Source organism: Anopheles cruzii, chromosome 2 (genome assembly GCF_943734635.1).
Source record: "Anopheles cruzii chromosome 2, idAnoCruzAS_RS32_06, whole genome shotgun sequence".
NCBI classification, from domain to species: Eukaryota; Metazoa; Arthropoda; class Insecta; order Diptera; family Culicidae; genus Anopheles; species Anopheles cruzii.
The window spans coordinates 296,011-309,904 of NC_069144.1; the positions used below are offsets into that span (position 1 = coordinate 296,011).

General features: G+C 48.9%; 1 protein-coding gene across 1 annotated transcript; it reads right to left on the reverse strand.

The window, feature by feature from the left end:
- Positions 1–9,525: 9,525 nt before the first annotated feature.
- Positions 9,526–12,898, reverse strand: LOC128269148 (uncharacterized). Its single transcript, XM_053006526.1, has 3 exons — positions 12,349–12,898; positions 10,729–10,979; positions 9,526–10,658 (listed from the first exon to the last, which is right to left on the reverse strand). Exons 1-3 carry the CDS (start codon positions 12,389–12,391, stop codon positions 9,699–9,701), a joined length of 1,254 nt encoding a protein of 417 aa, XP_052862486.1. The 5' UTR covers positions 12,392–12,898; the 3' UTR covers positions 9,526–9,698.
- Between the last annotated feature and the right edge of the window lie 996 nt (positions 12,899–13,894).

The following is a 13,894-nucleotide window of genomic DNA, read 5'->3' on the forward strand; positions in this document are numbered from 1 at the left end:
TTCTTTTTCCGTTCTATATGTAAAGCGTATTGAACGTCGATAGAAGGATAATTGAAAGGATTGATATGCATTCACAGCTCGATGATGTGCTCCGTTTTATGCAATTGAACCCGGGCAATGGCGCCGTGAATGAATAGGCTGTTTCGAAGCCGTGGCGGATATTCTTTTCTTTACTTACATTTCATTTCTGCTTGCATTGATACATTGATCATGGTATTCCGTCAACTTCCGAGTACCAAACAGCATCCCCACTGAACACCTTTGTAACGTAATTGTTTAACAAATGGCATGTTAAACAGCGCAATGCTCACGCGACGGCTTTTGGTGCACTTTTCCCCCCGATTGGCGCATTGACTTCAGGCGGCTGCAAAAGGACACTAACAGGCAGAGGAAGCTACAAATAATCTGGTTAAACTTTTTCAATTACTTCATAGTCGTGCCTGCGACTCGGGAAATCCGATTAAACCGAGCCGACACGTACCGCGTCACCGCAGCGGAAGGATCTGTGGCAGTGCAAAAAATGCGCCATGCCGTGGTCCTGGCAAACGGGGGATTTTATGGGTCCGTAACGGTTCCCTTCCGTTCTGGTGAAAGGTGAAACAATTTCTTGGAGCTAAGATTTCACGGTCGGGTGAAATAATAGTACATTATCCGTCGTTAAGAGTGGGTTAATGTTTTGGATAATTACTTTGGCGCTCGATTCATCGCCCCCACGCAGGGAGTTAAGTGTTGTGGCTCGTTGGTGGTTTTTTCATAAAAATGCGTTCTCTATTCTGTTGTTGGCTGGAACATTCAGCAGCCAAACTTTGATTTCCTAAAGTGGAGCGTAACAATTTATTGCGAAAACAATACCCTTTGGAACTCTAACTGGTTTTTGAACAGTAGTTCAATCTTATCCGACCTATAGTGGCGGCCAAGTATACTAAAACAACGCACAGATCAGGGTAACGGAGTCCGACTAGTCTAAAGAAGACTTTCTAAAACCCTGAAACAGTACAGGAATTTTTCATAAATTGTTCCAGCATGTTCCAGTGGTTTCTTTGAAACAGTTCTAACTGTGCCACAGATTTTCCCCAATACACTTTGGCCCAATGGTAGCCACCAGTGTCGCAGATTAGGCAAATGCTAATTGAATGTCAGCATCGTAAATTAATGGCACATTTCGCGACGCGAATCACGAATCGGACAAAACTAATAACAAAACCTCAAACTGGCCGCCGGAAACACAAAACAAAAATGGAACAATTCCCTTTCACATCCTAATTCCGTTCATTTGGACAAAATTGAGCCGGCAGCCGGGGCCGGGAACTGAAAATGATCAAACTTGACAGCGCCGGCCAGCGGTAGCGCAGCAGAACTGACGAGCAGCATACTCTAATGGCCACAGGCCACAAGGCATGGCCCCCCGGGGATGGAGCAAACCCCCACTCAGCGGCGGCGGCCAAGCATTATGCTGCCGGCGAGCGTTTGACGTCGCATAAACAATGTCACGCGAATAGTTTGCACATAGCATCCGCTTTGCCATCCACTTCCGGGTGCCAGTTGCGGTCCTGTTCCGGGCTGCAACAACTTCTAGAGGTTGTTGAAAAATATATCTATTCTTTCGCTTCCGTTGCTTGAATGCATAATCAGTTCAATGCGTCGCAATCGTAGCATAAAGACCACGGAGAAAACAAGGATCAAAGCGGAACGGGACACCGTAACGTGAACGTACTTTCCGTCGGCATTCTCGTGACCACGAGCGAAAGCAGACCGGCAACGAATAACAAACCGGAACTCCTTGCCAAGTACGTCGTCATACTTTGCTGTCATACAATACAGTCTGTTGTTTTGCAGGAAGAGCAAGATTTGGTAGTGACTTCGGTCACGGAAGATTAGCAAAAGTTGTGCCAAACACTGTACCGGAAACCGAAATCCGACAGCCTCTGCCAACAACAGCTCCCGGCCGCTGGCTGGCCGCGAATAAATAATGATTTATTGCATTTCGGGTATCAATTTTGGAGGGCCCACGGGAGGGTCCCCAGTGGGAGGGCAGTTTTGGGCAGTTTGGTGCATGCCAAATGTGGCCCCGAAAAATCGATTAACATGTGCTTCATGCTGCTCGCCTTTTTATTTTTCCCTCCGATAGAGAGCCGTGTGAACCTCGGATCGATTAGAGTCGTCCCGGGCATCGCTCGGTTGTATCGACGCGTGCGGCTGCCTATTTGCATTGACCAACAAAGTGGGAAAATAACCTACCCAACGCTGACGCTAGTCGTGTTGGGTTAAATTTACCCCCAGGACCCCGAAGGCCGACAAGAAGCTTCGACAATTTGTTTACTATGCTCCGGTTCCACTCTTTAGTGAGATGGCTGGACCGTTGATAATAACCGATAGCCGTTTGAATAAAGTCGAGAAAAGCGTAGATCGGTGTGGTTGGATTCGTTTCAAGCAACAGGATTCATAAACTTATTGAACTTGGTATGCTCTTTTACATATATCACCATCAATAAAAGTATTCTAAATTAAGATCTTTAAAATAATATATTAAATTAATTAATTAAAAATCTTCTGGTTCTTCAATCTATTTCGGGACCAGGTCTTCTTCAATATAATCCGCGACGTAATGAATGGTGCCCAATTTGCAGCCAATCGCTAGGTCGGGATCTGAAATGACTTTTGCCATAATTAGATGCCAATGCAAAGCTTTGACATGTCCGATCGATATTCAATAAGTTTCCCTCCAGATGGCCAGACCTTCGAAGCGATTAGCCACTCAGAACAGGTCAAACGCAAGAGCGGCGCCGTTGCGACCGTTCCACTCGATAAGTAACTTCAAATAAAACGCGTTTGAGACGCGGTTCCACTTGATAGCCCTGGCTTGATAGCCATAATTCAGTCGAATCCGCCACCGGATTCACCGGTGTAATACTGTGAATGTTAAGAACACAAGAAACTAGCAAGCCCCAACACAAAATGAACAATTACTTTCCAAAACCGGATTCGACGAGCGTAACAGCAGCGCGTGGTATGTAGCCACCGGGTTCCTCACCGGGGCACGATTTTCCACCAGGGTCATAAATCAGCCGGGCCAAACCGAAAAAACCCACCGAAACGTGCCGCTAGCGTTCGACGTTAAGCATAAGATCGAGCGCCGCCACCGATCGAGGCGGCTTCCGGCCTGGGGTTCCCTGCCGGAACCCGGTTTGTCTGGGGGCGGAAAACTTCAAACTTGATTTACTCGCTCGAAACGCATCATCGAAGAAGTACCGGAATTCGGTGCGCCACTTTTGCGGAACTAGAAGTTAAACCGAAAAAAACACCCCTCCTTGAGGGTGGTTTCTTCGTTTGTTAGGCTCTTTTGGGTAGGTTTCGTGGCACGCAATTTGAGGTTGACCAATCTTTGCCGACATGAATTCCTAACAAATTATTTTCTAGATAAGCCGCCGAAAGTTCGCTGAAGTTCAAAAGTCTTAAAGTCAACAATGAGCCAATACAAAAACGAGCGGCAGCAGGAAGAAATGTCCGACATACGGAAACCATACGCGGGGCCAAAGATAGGTGAACCGAGTAGAAAACAACATCTCACGGTGCTGCAATAAATCACATGCATATGTCTTGGAATGCTGCCATCCGGATCGGGAACTAGCCTTTATTTACAGCACGAGATGTAACTTTTTCTTACGATTTCCGGGAACCCGTTTACATACACCGCTATGCGTGGATATACGGTCTAAAACACAACAAACAGCGGTTGTTTCCTTCACCATTCTTCGATTATTAATCGCTTATGCTGGAGAACAACAAAGGACTGCAACAATAAACTGATGTTTTTAAGATCATTGTTATGCAAACAATATGCCTAAGAATTTGGGCCGCATCCGTAAGCGTCCCGTTCTTTTAAAAGGAAAGGTCATTTCAAATAAATTAACATTTAACCCAACCCATTGACCTTTAATCTAGCTTGAACGGTGTCCTTACGCTTCCAATTTATTCGTTAGGTGCTTCTTGTCGATGGCTTTTACTTTGCAATGCAACCCAGCGAATCCCGGACCCGAAGCAATGGTCAGGCCAGATCAAAGCAAATGCCAGAGTCGCACTAACAAAAAAACTAACAACACCTTGATTGAAGGCTGTCCTCGGCAAACCCCCCGGTGGAGACTAGCTCTGCCCGGCGGAACGCCAATGGAGTGTATCCCATTACTTGTCGCTCTTTTCGCTTCCCAGATGTAGCCAACAGCGAAACGGAGCGTTCTCGAAAGCCCGGACTACCGTGGCAACGCCCGGCCCAGCATGGAATGCCTGCGCTAGGCTTGACCTCGCTGCCCTCGATGGCAAATGCCTGCCCGAGCGAATCGGGTGTGTGTATGTGTGTTCGGAAGCGGAAAAATCAGCCGCGTAGCGACCGGCGAGAATGCGAGAAAGGAAACAAACAAAAAGTGCTGTAGACATTTTGGCAACATCCTGTAAATTAGACAACCGAAGAGTCGGAAGAGTCGGCAAGAGCCAGAGCGAGCCGAGTGGGCCGAAAACATCCGTATGGAAGTGTACAAGCGCGCGCAAGTACACTATATCTTATCTTATGGCTTTTTGGTTTTTCGTCCTGGCGTCCGGTCCTGGAACACCGCACGGCCGGAACGAAGCGGAAGCAAAACAGGAAAAAGAAAAAGGGGAACTCGGATCAAAACCGCGGCCAAGATACTTTCCAGTGCCTCCATTTTCCAGCTGATAGTCCCGTGGCAGATCTTCTGCTCCGGCGGCGACCTCGGCCCGTCCGTTGTCGTCGTCCTGGGACCAACTTTTACATATAGCAGCGATTTTTGCAACGAACAGGAATGGCGAAACCTCACGGTCCACGGTGCAGTGTGCGAGAGCGTGACATTGGCAGTCGTAGGGCTTTCGGGGCTCGGGAATCGGGCCGAGGAAACCGGTTGGATTACGCCGAGATTCGAGCGTAATACGATAAGGCCATCGTGGGAACGGGCAGCATCTTTCGTGTCGTTTGTCGGCTCTAGTCTAGCTCCCTTCTCGTTCGCTTCCTCGTTCGAGTAGAGTAATTTTACGACTACGTCTCGACGGCCACGTTTAAGGCTAAGCCGACGACGACCATTACGGAAGCCGGTGCCGGTCGGTTCGGGGAGTTTAAAGCTAATGTCGGCGAGCTGGCTGGCGAGCTGGGTGTGTTGAAGCACCACTCGAGTGGCACACACTCCGTGCTCACTTATTCAATTACTATGGTGACCACTTGCGAAGAAGCGCCGGGATTCGTCCCCGGGATGGGGCCGTTCTGAGGTGTGCCACAATCGTAACATTGACATTTTAATTAAGTAATTAGGCGTGAAGCAAAGGCAATTACGCAAATTGTGACCGCACCAGTTCAAAGTGGCCGCAACAGTCCGATCCACACCGGGCCCCATGGGGAAAATTAAAAGTAAACGAATCTTAACGTGCTTCAGTATCATCTGCGCCGTTAAAGGTTTGAGCTCAAAGCACGATTAGTGCACGAAACGACTCTACGGCTTGCATGTTCCGTTTCTGCGGCTTCGGGAAGACAAGTCAATTAATTAACGTAAAACTTTCCCCAAACTCCATTGCGTAGTTCTTCGTACTAACGAATGTATCACGTATCGGTGCGATGATAACGGTGTGTGTTTTTGCAAACTTTCCGGGATACTTTCTCCGATACACCAGACACTTGGTCGGAGCTCGTAGATATAGAATCCTTCCGAAAGCCATAAAAGAGTTCGCCACAACAGTCAGCGTCGGATAGCGTAGATAACTGACGCAAAAAGCTCAACGATATCGGGTCTGCTGCTTCTTCCTTTCGGCAAACATAATTATGCTCTCCACTCCACAACGGCCTTTTTGCTCATTTTTTCCTATGCGCCCACTTGGGCTTCGGGTTACTGTTTCGGTTCTTGCAGGTGCAGCAAAAGGAACCGGTCGAGTGGCCGGAGTGGATCCAAACAAGCTCTCCTGTCGTCGCTATCAAAAAGTAGTAAAGATAATAAACCAAACTTCTGGCTTTCGTCGCCTCAAGAGGTTCGTCGATTTGTTGTGTACATTTCAGCCCGAAAGGAAATAAGCTCCGAGAGTGCTGATCCGAGGTAGACGTTTACCTGTGCAGCCCCATCTCGGACCACGTCGTGGTGGGCAGAAAGTTCCGCGACCTTCCAACGGCCTTTATAGCTCCGAGCATCGAGAGGCAATCGAAGTGATTATAATTACGATGGTCGTGAAGCGATCGTGCACGAGTTTTATGATGATGAGGCCAGTCTGTAGGGAAGGCAGGGAGGGACGAAGACGGGAACGACGCTAGAGGAAGGAAGATAAGTGCACAACTTCCGACTGCTTTCCGGCAAGGGTGCTGACAGTATTAAGCTAAGAGAGAGAAAGAGAGCATCGAGTCGCCCACCGTACCCGTTCATGGGCGACGTTACGAAACAGTCGTACACACCGAAGAGGAAAAGTTCAGGCCTCCTCACGGATGTTGCCTTAACCGCCTCGCGAGGCCACACTGCAAGGGGGTTGGTGACCCAGCGAACCGCCGTGACGAGGGTGAAACTTGGCTACAATTATTACAAGCATAATCCTAATTGAGAGCAATTCCAACGGGCTAAATTGATCCCATTTTCTCTCTCGGACAGACGGATTACGCTGTCTGCCTGGCTTTTTGGGCTGCGGGCGCGGTGGCCGATTTTTTCCGCCCTACTTCAGGTCTGCAAAAAATCCGTAGCGTAGCGGAGATAAGAAAATCGGGAAAAGAGCATTTCTATCGTGATGCATTCGACACTCTACGAACCAGAAGAGATCATCATTAAACAGGTCCAGTTGTGCAATGTGAAGTACACAACAACTATGTAAGTGTTAAAGTTCTATTGCGTGTTACACATATTCCAAGGTAAGTTAATAAAATAGTAATAAACAAAAATACAGGCACTAACAAGTACAGTCCGTGGTTATAACTTACAAGGGAATAAGTTTTTATTTTATATTTCAACATGTTTCATCTCGTTCAAATAAGTTTCTATATAAAATCAGTAATTCGCTTGTATTTCTAGACTTTTAAACGTTGTTGCTAAAACAGTGCATTATTTAAAAGGAAATAACGACAGCAAATATCAAATAGAATAGGATATTTTCGCAATTTATAATTTTTACTTGTGAAATTCAGTGTAACATTTACTTGATGTGTAGTTTTCTCTACGATTTCTTTTGATGAAAAAGTATAACAATTCTATTCTATAATTGCTGTCGCCTCGTGAACATCTCGCAACAGAATAGCAATAAATTATTTGCAAATGCTTGTCATGCTTGAGCAGGTTTTGATTTTTAGTGTGCGTCTTTTAACACCGAGGCCGCGGACGCTCTCCTCACAAGAGCGTTGCTTTCAAAAACACATAAATACCACGGCGACAGTGACCCCGGTCCACGAAAGTAAATAACGTCATAATCATTTCTAGGATGCAAGAAATCTTACTTTAATCCCCGGCATCTTCAACCATGCACCAGGCGCCTCCATCGCCCGGTGATGGCCGGCTGCCAAAAATTCCCTGTGCCCGGCACCGGCATTACTCAACGCCGTCCGGTTCGGCGAAATTCGGTGGAAGCACCGGAACGGCACACAAATGCACAGCCCGGAAACGGAATTCCGACACGGGCGAAAAAAACATTCGGCCCGCCGATGCAAACAAGCTTGAAATCAATTCACTTAAGCGGCTTTCATTAATCAAAAGATAAGCACTGCTGCAGTGAGCCCTGCCGGGGGCTTTCGATGCGCACGGCACTAGGAAGGGCACCGTAACATCCGCGCTCTCGCCGGAACGACCGAAAGCACTTACGGCGCGTTTAAAAACGACACTCCACTTGAACTGTTTCCTTCCACATCGGCCGAAGAAGGGCCCGGCCATAAGGATCCCGGGTAAATGGTGTAATTATACAACACATCTCGGGGGAGCCGAGCCGAACTGAGCTACTTACTGGTGTGTCCCGCCCGTCGTTGTCGACACTTGTCAGGATGCGCGTCCCACACAATCCTCAGCGACTCAACACCCTGCTGTGCCCGATCGGAGAACACCCGTTTGGAAGGCGGAGAGAGGGCCCACAATTCTTTACACTCTTTCTAACCTCACCATACAGGATGCGTTGCAAGTGGCTGCAAAATGTTGTTAACACTCACGGCGTGGCCCACTTCCGGCGAAGGGAAACATTTGGCCGGGAATCACTCCAAGTAGCCAGCATCCGTGCGAGGGTTTTACGATCTTCACATTTGCCGCCCGAAGAGGAGGCGCACTAATTTAAGGCACGCACTTGTATGCTTCACACCTTACTAACGCCGTGCAAGCGATTATCTGGCACCATTCCATCACGCTGTCAGACGCGTCTTCTTCCGGTTCGACAGCTGCACAGCCACACGTGCACCCACTAGCACCTGGAGCAGCACACGGTGGGAGCCCGCGGAAAGTACTTTAGTGGGCCAATTTTCCACACATTAAGCATCGTCTCTCTCTGCACCGCCCGAAGACACTCGTGGGCAGAATTATGATTTTCTGCGCGGACACCGACCGACTTGGCCGTCGACCAGCGAGCTGACGAACTCACGAGGTTCACGAGATAGTAACGGACTTCCGGCGCTCGGCCTCGGCCTACGACAAGCGACAACCGGCAGCGTCGAGAACTGGCAAGTGACTGACTCGCGCTGCACTCGATCGCGGCACTTTCGCGGTGGTCGTTAACGGCCTTCGGTGGTGGCCAAACGAGAGAGCACCACGAATACCGCCGACTGGTTCGTCGGGTTTCCCGCGCAAATGTTGACGGTCCGTGGGCGCAGTCGCCGGTGGACTCTCGCTCCTTACTTCCGCTCTCACACGAACACGTGGTCTGGCAGACTCCAACATAGTCATCTCCGATGCCGAATCGTATCGCGAATCGCTGTCACCCCATGGTCAGCTGTCCTGTGGCGATGTTTTTGGTGCGATGTTTTCTTTGGACGAAATGAAACAGGACATTGTTTTCCCTTTGTACTGTGCCTCATTTGGTTTTGTGCTGGCCACACTAAAATCAGTAGAAATTTAAACCGATCTGTTTGTGATCGAAATAAAACTCAAAATTAATTAATCATTATTACTTCGACTAGGGTCGATATGGTTTCATGATAAAAATCGGCCATCAACATATACATACACATATGTCCCAACACTTTTGGCCGCATGTGTGTATTGGGTGCTTGCATTATTTAAACGAAGAGGGCGCTTTTTGTTCGAACCAAGTTGGCGGTTAAAATCGAATTACGTATTGAGCTGTTGTTGCTAGGTTCGTGTGGTAGCTTTGCTCGACCACAGTATAACCTCACAGCCACTCGCCGCGTAGCCGTGATGCTTTCTGTCACAACCTTACACGAACGAGCCGTGAGCGGTTATCTTAATGACGATCGTCACACCGATGTTTCAGAATGGCCAATTCAGAACCTTGTTTAATGTTCGGACTGACTCACTGGATACCGCTAGAGAGTTTCCCCGAAAATGCGCGAAATTAAGGAATTTCGAAAATAATTTTATTTATTTGGTCGGTGTAATGGGGCGAAACTAAAATAAACGCAAACAAAAAAAAAATCACTTAACCAAGCACTTTTTTTTTCAAAAGTTGCAAACAAAACAAACAGAACCTTTATCAGTAGCACTACAGTAACTACACTAGTGAGACTAGTAACTACGCGCACATTACCATTCTCCCGGAACGCAGTACTTGTAGGAACATCCGGCATGCAGTCCATCGTCCGAGCATAAGCAGGTGTTGCACTGATACTTGAAAGACTTGCGCGCTTCGCATTTGAATCCGGGCGTTCCTGGTGCAATGTCCGAGCGTGGCAAGTCCCGTCGACGCCGTAGCGAACACAGATGTTTCGTGCATTCGAATTTGCCATTCTTCGCGCAGGTGCACTTGTTGCAACCGTCTTCATGTCGGTAACTTTCTCCGGCCTGACACCTCTTGAGAGACTCGGTGTCTTCGACCGGCTGTTCCTTTTCTACTTCGTTTCCTTCATCCATTTTGTCTACTTCCTTTTTCGGATCTTTTTCCTTTCCTGCATCTACTTTTCCTTCTTTTTCGTTCCTTTTCCCCGCCACGGTGTCGGAGCGTCGATGTCTTGCGTGCTGCCCTACAGTTTCTCCAAGTGGCCGGCACAATTTCAGCGTACAAGCGGCCTTACCGTCCTTCGTGCAGACGCAGTCATTACACCCATCGGCGTCTTTGAACGTTGTTCCGGGAGTGCAGTCCTGCTCGGTGTTGGGAGAGCGACGACGACGATTCGAGACCATAAAGTCGCCCAAAATCGGTACATCATCCTGAGAAGGGCAGGCCATCCGTCCGCACGCAGCAGTACCGTCGTTGTTGCAGTGGCACGTATTGCACCCGTCCTCATCAAGGAACGATTCTCCGGGAGTACACTTCTTCTTCGGAGCCGCTACAGCGCGACGTCGGCGATGCGGCGGCAGACAAGCCTTGAGCGTGCAAGCGGCTTTGCCATCCGGCGTGCAGGAGCAATCGTTGCACTCGCGTTTGAAAGAGGTCCCCGGTACGCACTCCATCTGGGACGTCGAGCGCTTCTCCCGCGGCGGGCATGCTCGTCTCGTGCAGAACCAACCGATACCGTTGTTGGCGCAGCGACACCGGTTACACTCCTGCAAGAAGCAACTGGGTGCATCAGTGACCGAGCGACACTGACTGTAGGCTCGGGCCGGTAAGACCTACCTTCATCTTGATCTCGTTCGGGGTACAGACTTGTCCGTTTGTTTGAAGGTGAACCTCATCCTTCTCATCGCCCGCCACTATCGTCTCGTTGTGGTTGGGCTCGACGCGAACAACGGACTCGTCCGAGAGTTCCTGTTCGTGCGGTGGGCATACCTTGCGGGTGCACGCTTTACGTCCATCGTGTGCACAGCGGCAGGTATTGCAGTCTTCCTTGAACGTTGTCCCAGGTACGCATTTTTCGGTGCACAGCGCTGCAATACGATAAAGAAACGAGCCAAGAGATTAGCGACGCTTATCGCTGGAAGCAGCACAGCACAGGACGCCTCCCAAGCTTAGGCTATGACCATGGGAGAAACGATTCGGTCTATTCCCGAGAGCTCGCGATAGATGGTCCCGAGTCCCTCATTGGTCCCCTTGATAACGCTAAGACGCTGGCAGTTATCAGCTTGCAGCCGAGAGCTCTAACCTCTTCGACGGTCCAACGTAGGAGGAAGAGAGTGATAGACAGAACGAGAGAGAAAGGGAGAGAGAGAAAGAGATAGCAAACCAACCCGCCGAAGCGCCGAAACACGAGGCTGCAGAAAATCAATTGCGACGATCACGTTGCTGCGATCCAATCCGATGCGATTTCGATGGGCCCACGAGATGGCCAATCGCGCCGATGGAACCAATTGAACAGAGGGCGAATTTAATTAACCTTTTCGACCGAGGAGAGTCGGTTCGGTTTGAGCTGTGAACGCTCTTTAGGGTGGGTGGGTTCTACGCAACGGCCTAGTTGTTGTCCCTCGAATGCGCTTCGAAACCAAAGACGGGGCGAAGTTCGCGCTGATCCGGAGCTCCGCAAGTTCAAGGTTTCAAATGTCTCTCCATGTACGTTTACGCTCCATTTACATAAGACTCCAGAGTGCGGGTGCGCTGGTGTTCTCGGTTTCCCTCGGCTCGCGCTTATCGGGACGAGTATCAAGCGATCCCCGGGCCGGCCAACCCAACAAGGACCGTTGGCTCGCTCTGCATCGAATGGAGCTGCTGGCGCGGATCATCTGGAGCATTAAAAACGCAATTGGGCCTCGCGATAGGCCCCGCGGCTAGCAGTCGGGCCACGGAGTTCCGGAGTTCAAGGTAGCACTGATAGGAGCGCCCCTCGGTCGAGGCGAACGGAAGCAGAACCGAAAAATAAGAAAGTCAACTGCGAAGCCGAACGCATTGGCTAAAAAACAATGCTCTGGCATCATCACGGATGGCGTCATCCTTATTCTTGGCCGACCGGCCTGGAGCCTGGGAACGGCGCTGGCTAGCCGATTAGTACTAAACCCGGGCGACCACCACTTCCGGGCGGTGCGTTGCGTAATAAATTGCTGGTTATCGTCGTTAGCTTTGCAAAAAAAAATGCTCCTATAAATAATGCCTATCAACTATTCCTATTATCAACTCGGCTATAAATAAAATCGTGCATCACCAGATACGGACATCTTACTTCAGACTCTTGAGCACTTATCGTCAGGCATCGGTTAGAAACTCGGTTTTAAAACATGGCTCTAATCTAGTAGCACCTCAGATGTGGCCCTAGTGACAGCGGGTCACTAGGGGATGCTTCGAGCCATGGCTACCTAGTGAACTCACCTCCGACAACGAATGTAGCGACGATTAGCAAAACTAACTTCATGCCGATCCTTGATCACTCTTCTTTCCAAGTTACCAACACTTCACCAAACCGATGTCGATCGATCGATCGTATGTCTTCACTCTAGCCGTTCTATTATCCTTCTACGTTGCAAACACGCAACCGCTTCACGGCCAACACTGTTGCCCGCTAGTAGATCAGCTACCAACCGACTCGGCGGTAGATCACGTTCTGAGCTTGTCCGGTTTTAGGAGCTGCCTTCACCGCGCTACACTATTGACCTGTCATCAGGGTTTCTGGCAAGCCGTCGCAGTCCGTTAGTCCTATCAGTAACGAACCGAAGAACGATCGCGACTTTCGGTACAGCGCACTCGGTCGCACACTGGGCCAGTTTTCAGTTGTTGATTTTTGGGGCAGGGATTCGAATGCAGCACACACACGCGTCCTTAAGAAAGCTGGTATCTCAACATTAGTATCGGCTCCGTTTGGCAGTACACGTCCGGTTCCGACAATTGCGCGTTCTGAGTAGCGGTTCTTTGGCACTGCACTGCAGATGTCCAACTGATTTGCCGATCGCAACGGAACGGTGTATTTAAATACTTTTTTCCACCCAAGCAGCCCCGATCATCAGCCCCACACACATTACCATGTCACTGTGACACTCACACAGAGAGCCAGTAGCTGAGTAGAGATCGTGTTCCGACCGCCGTTCGGGTGATGGAGGCCGCTTTTTTCCGATGGCCATCAGCGCGACGATAATGGGTCCCGGTACTCGGGCTGGTCAGTCTGGTCAGTAAAAAACGTAAAATGTCTTAAATGATTGGATCTCTCTGTGGCGGCACTATTTGTCCGACACCCGACGTTAGTTGGTGACACGTTGTTAATTCGCTGCGTACAACAAATCAATTACATTGTTTACCATTCTGCTTCATTAATCTGTTTAATGGCATCTGTGTTATGTTAAATTTGATGCGCGATCGATCGCGAGAACCGGTTTTTGTTGTTTTTTTAGCAAATTTAGTGATTGAATTTTCAAATAGCCCTTTTAAGTTTTTTTGGGACTTGAGACCAAAAAAGGACAGCATGTAATGCTATAAGATTTTAAAAGTATGTTCTAGATTGAAGTAACACAATAGCTGTAGGGAAGGTTTTCTATTTTACACATGTAAATGCCCTATTTTTATGCCTATTTTTATACATGTTTTGTTTACTTTGAGCTTCGCAATTGTTCATTGTTATCATAAACAGAAGAAAAATTTAGCTAAATTTAAAAGTTTACTGTGGACCTGAACCGCGCGGGCTCGCAGTAATGAATGGCACTGGAATATTCACACATCTTTGCGAAAATCAGCTTCGGTTGACGGATCCGTCGCCAGCCTAATCTCAACTCTCTTTTGCAATGTTTGCAAAAACGTACGGTCGTGGACGTGAGGGTGATCGCCATAGCCATAGGCATAATTGACTGCTTTGACTTGTAACCTTTTTTGTTGTTGTGAGCCTGCCCATTCCACTTCCGGGCCAATGACGGCCATCCACAGTGTCGAA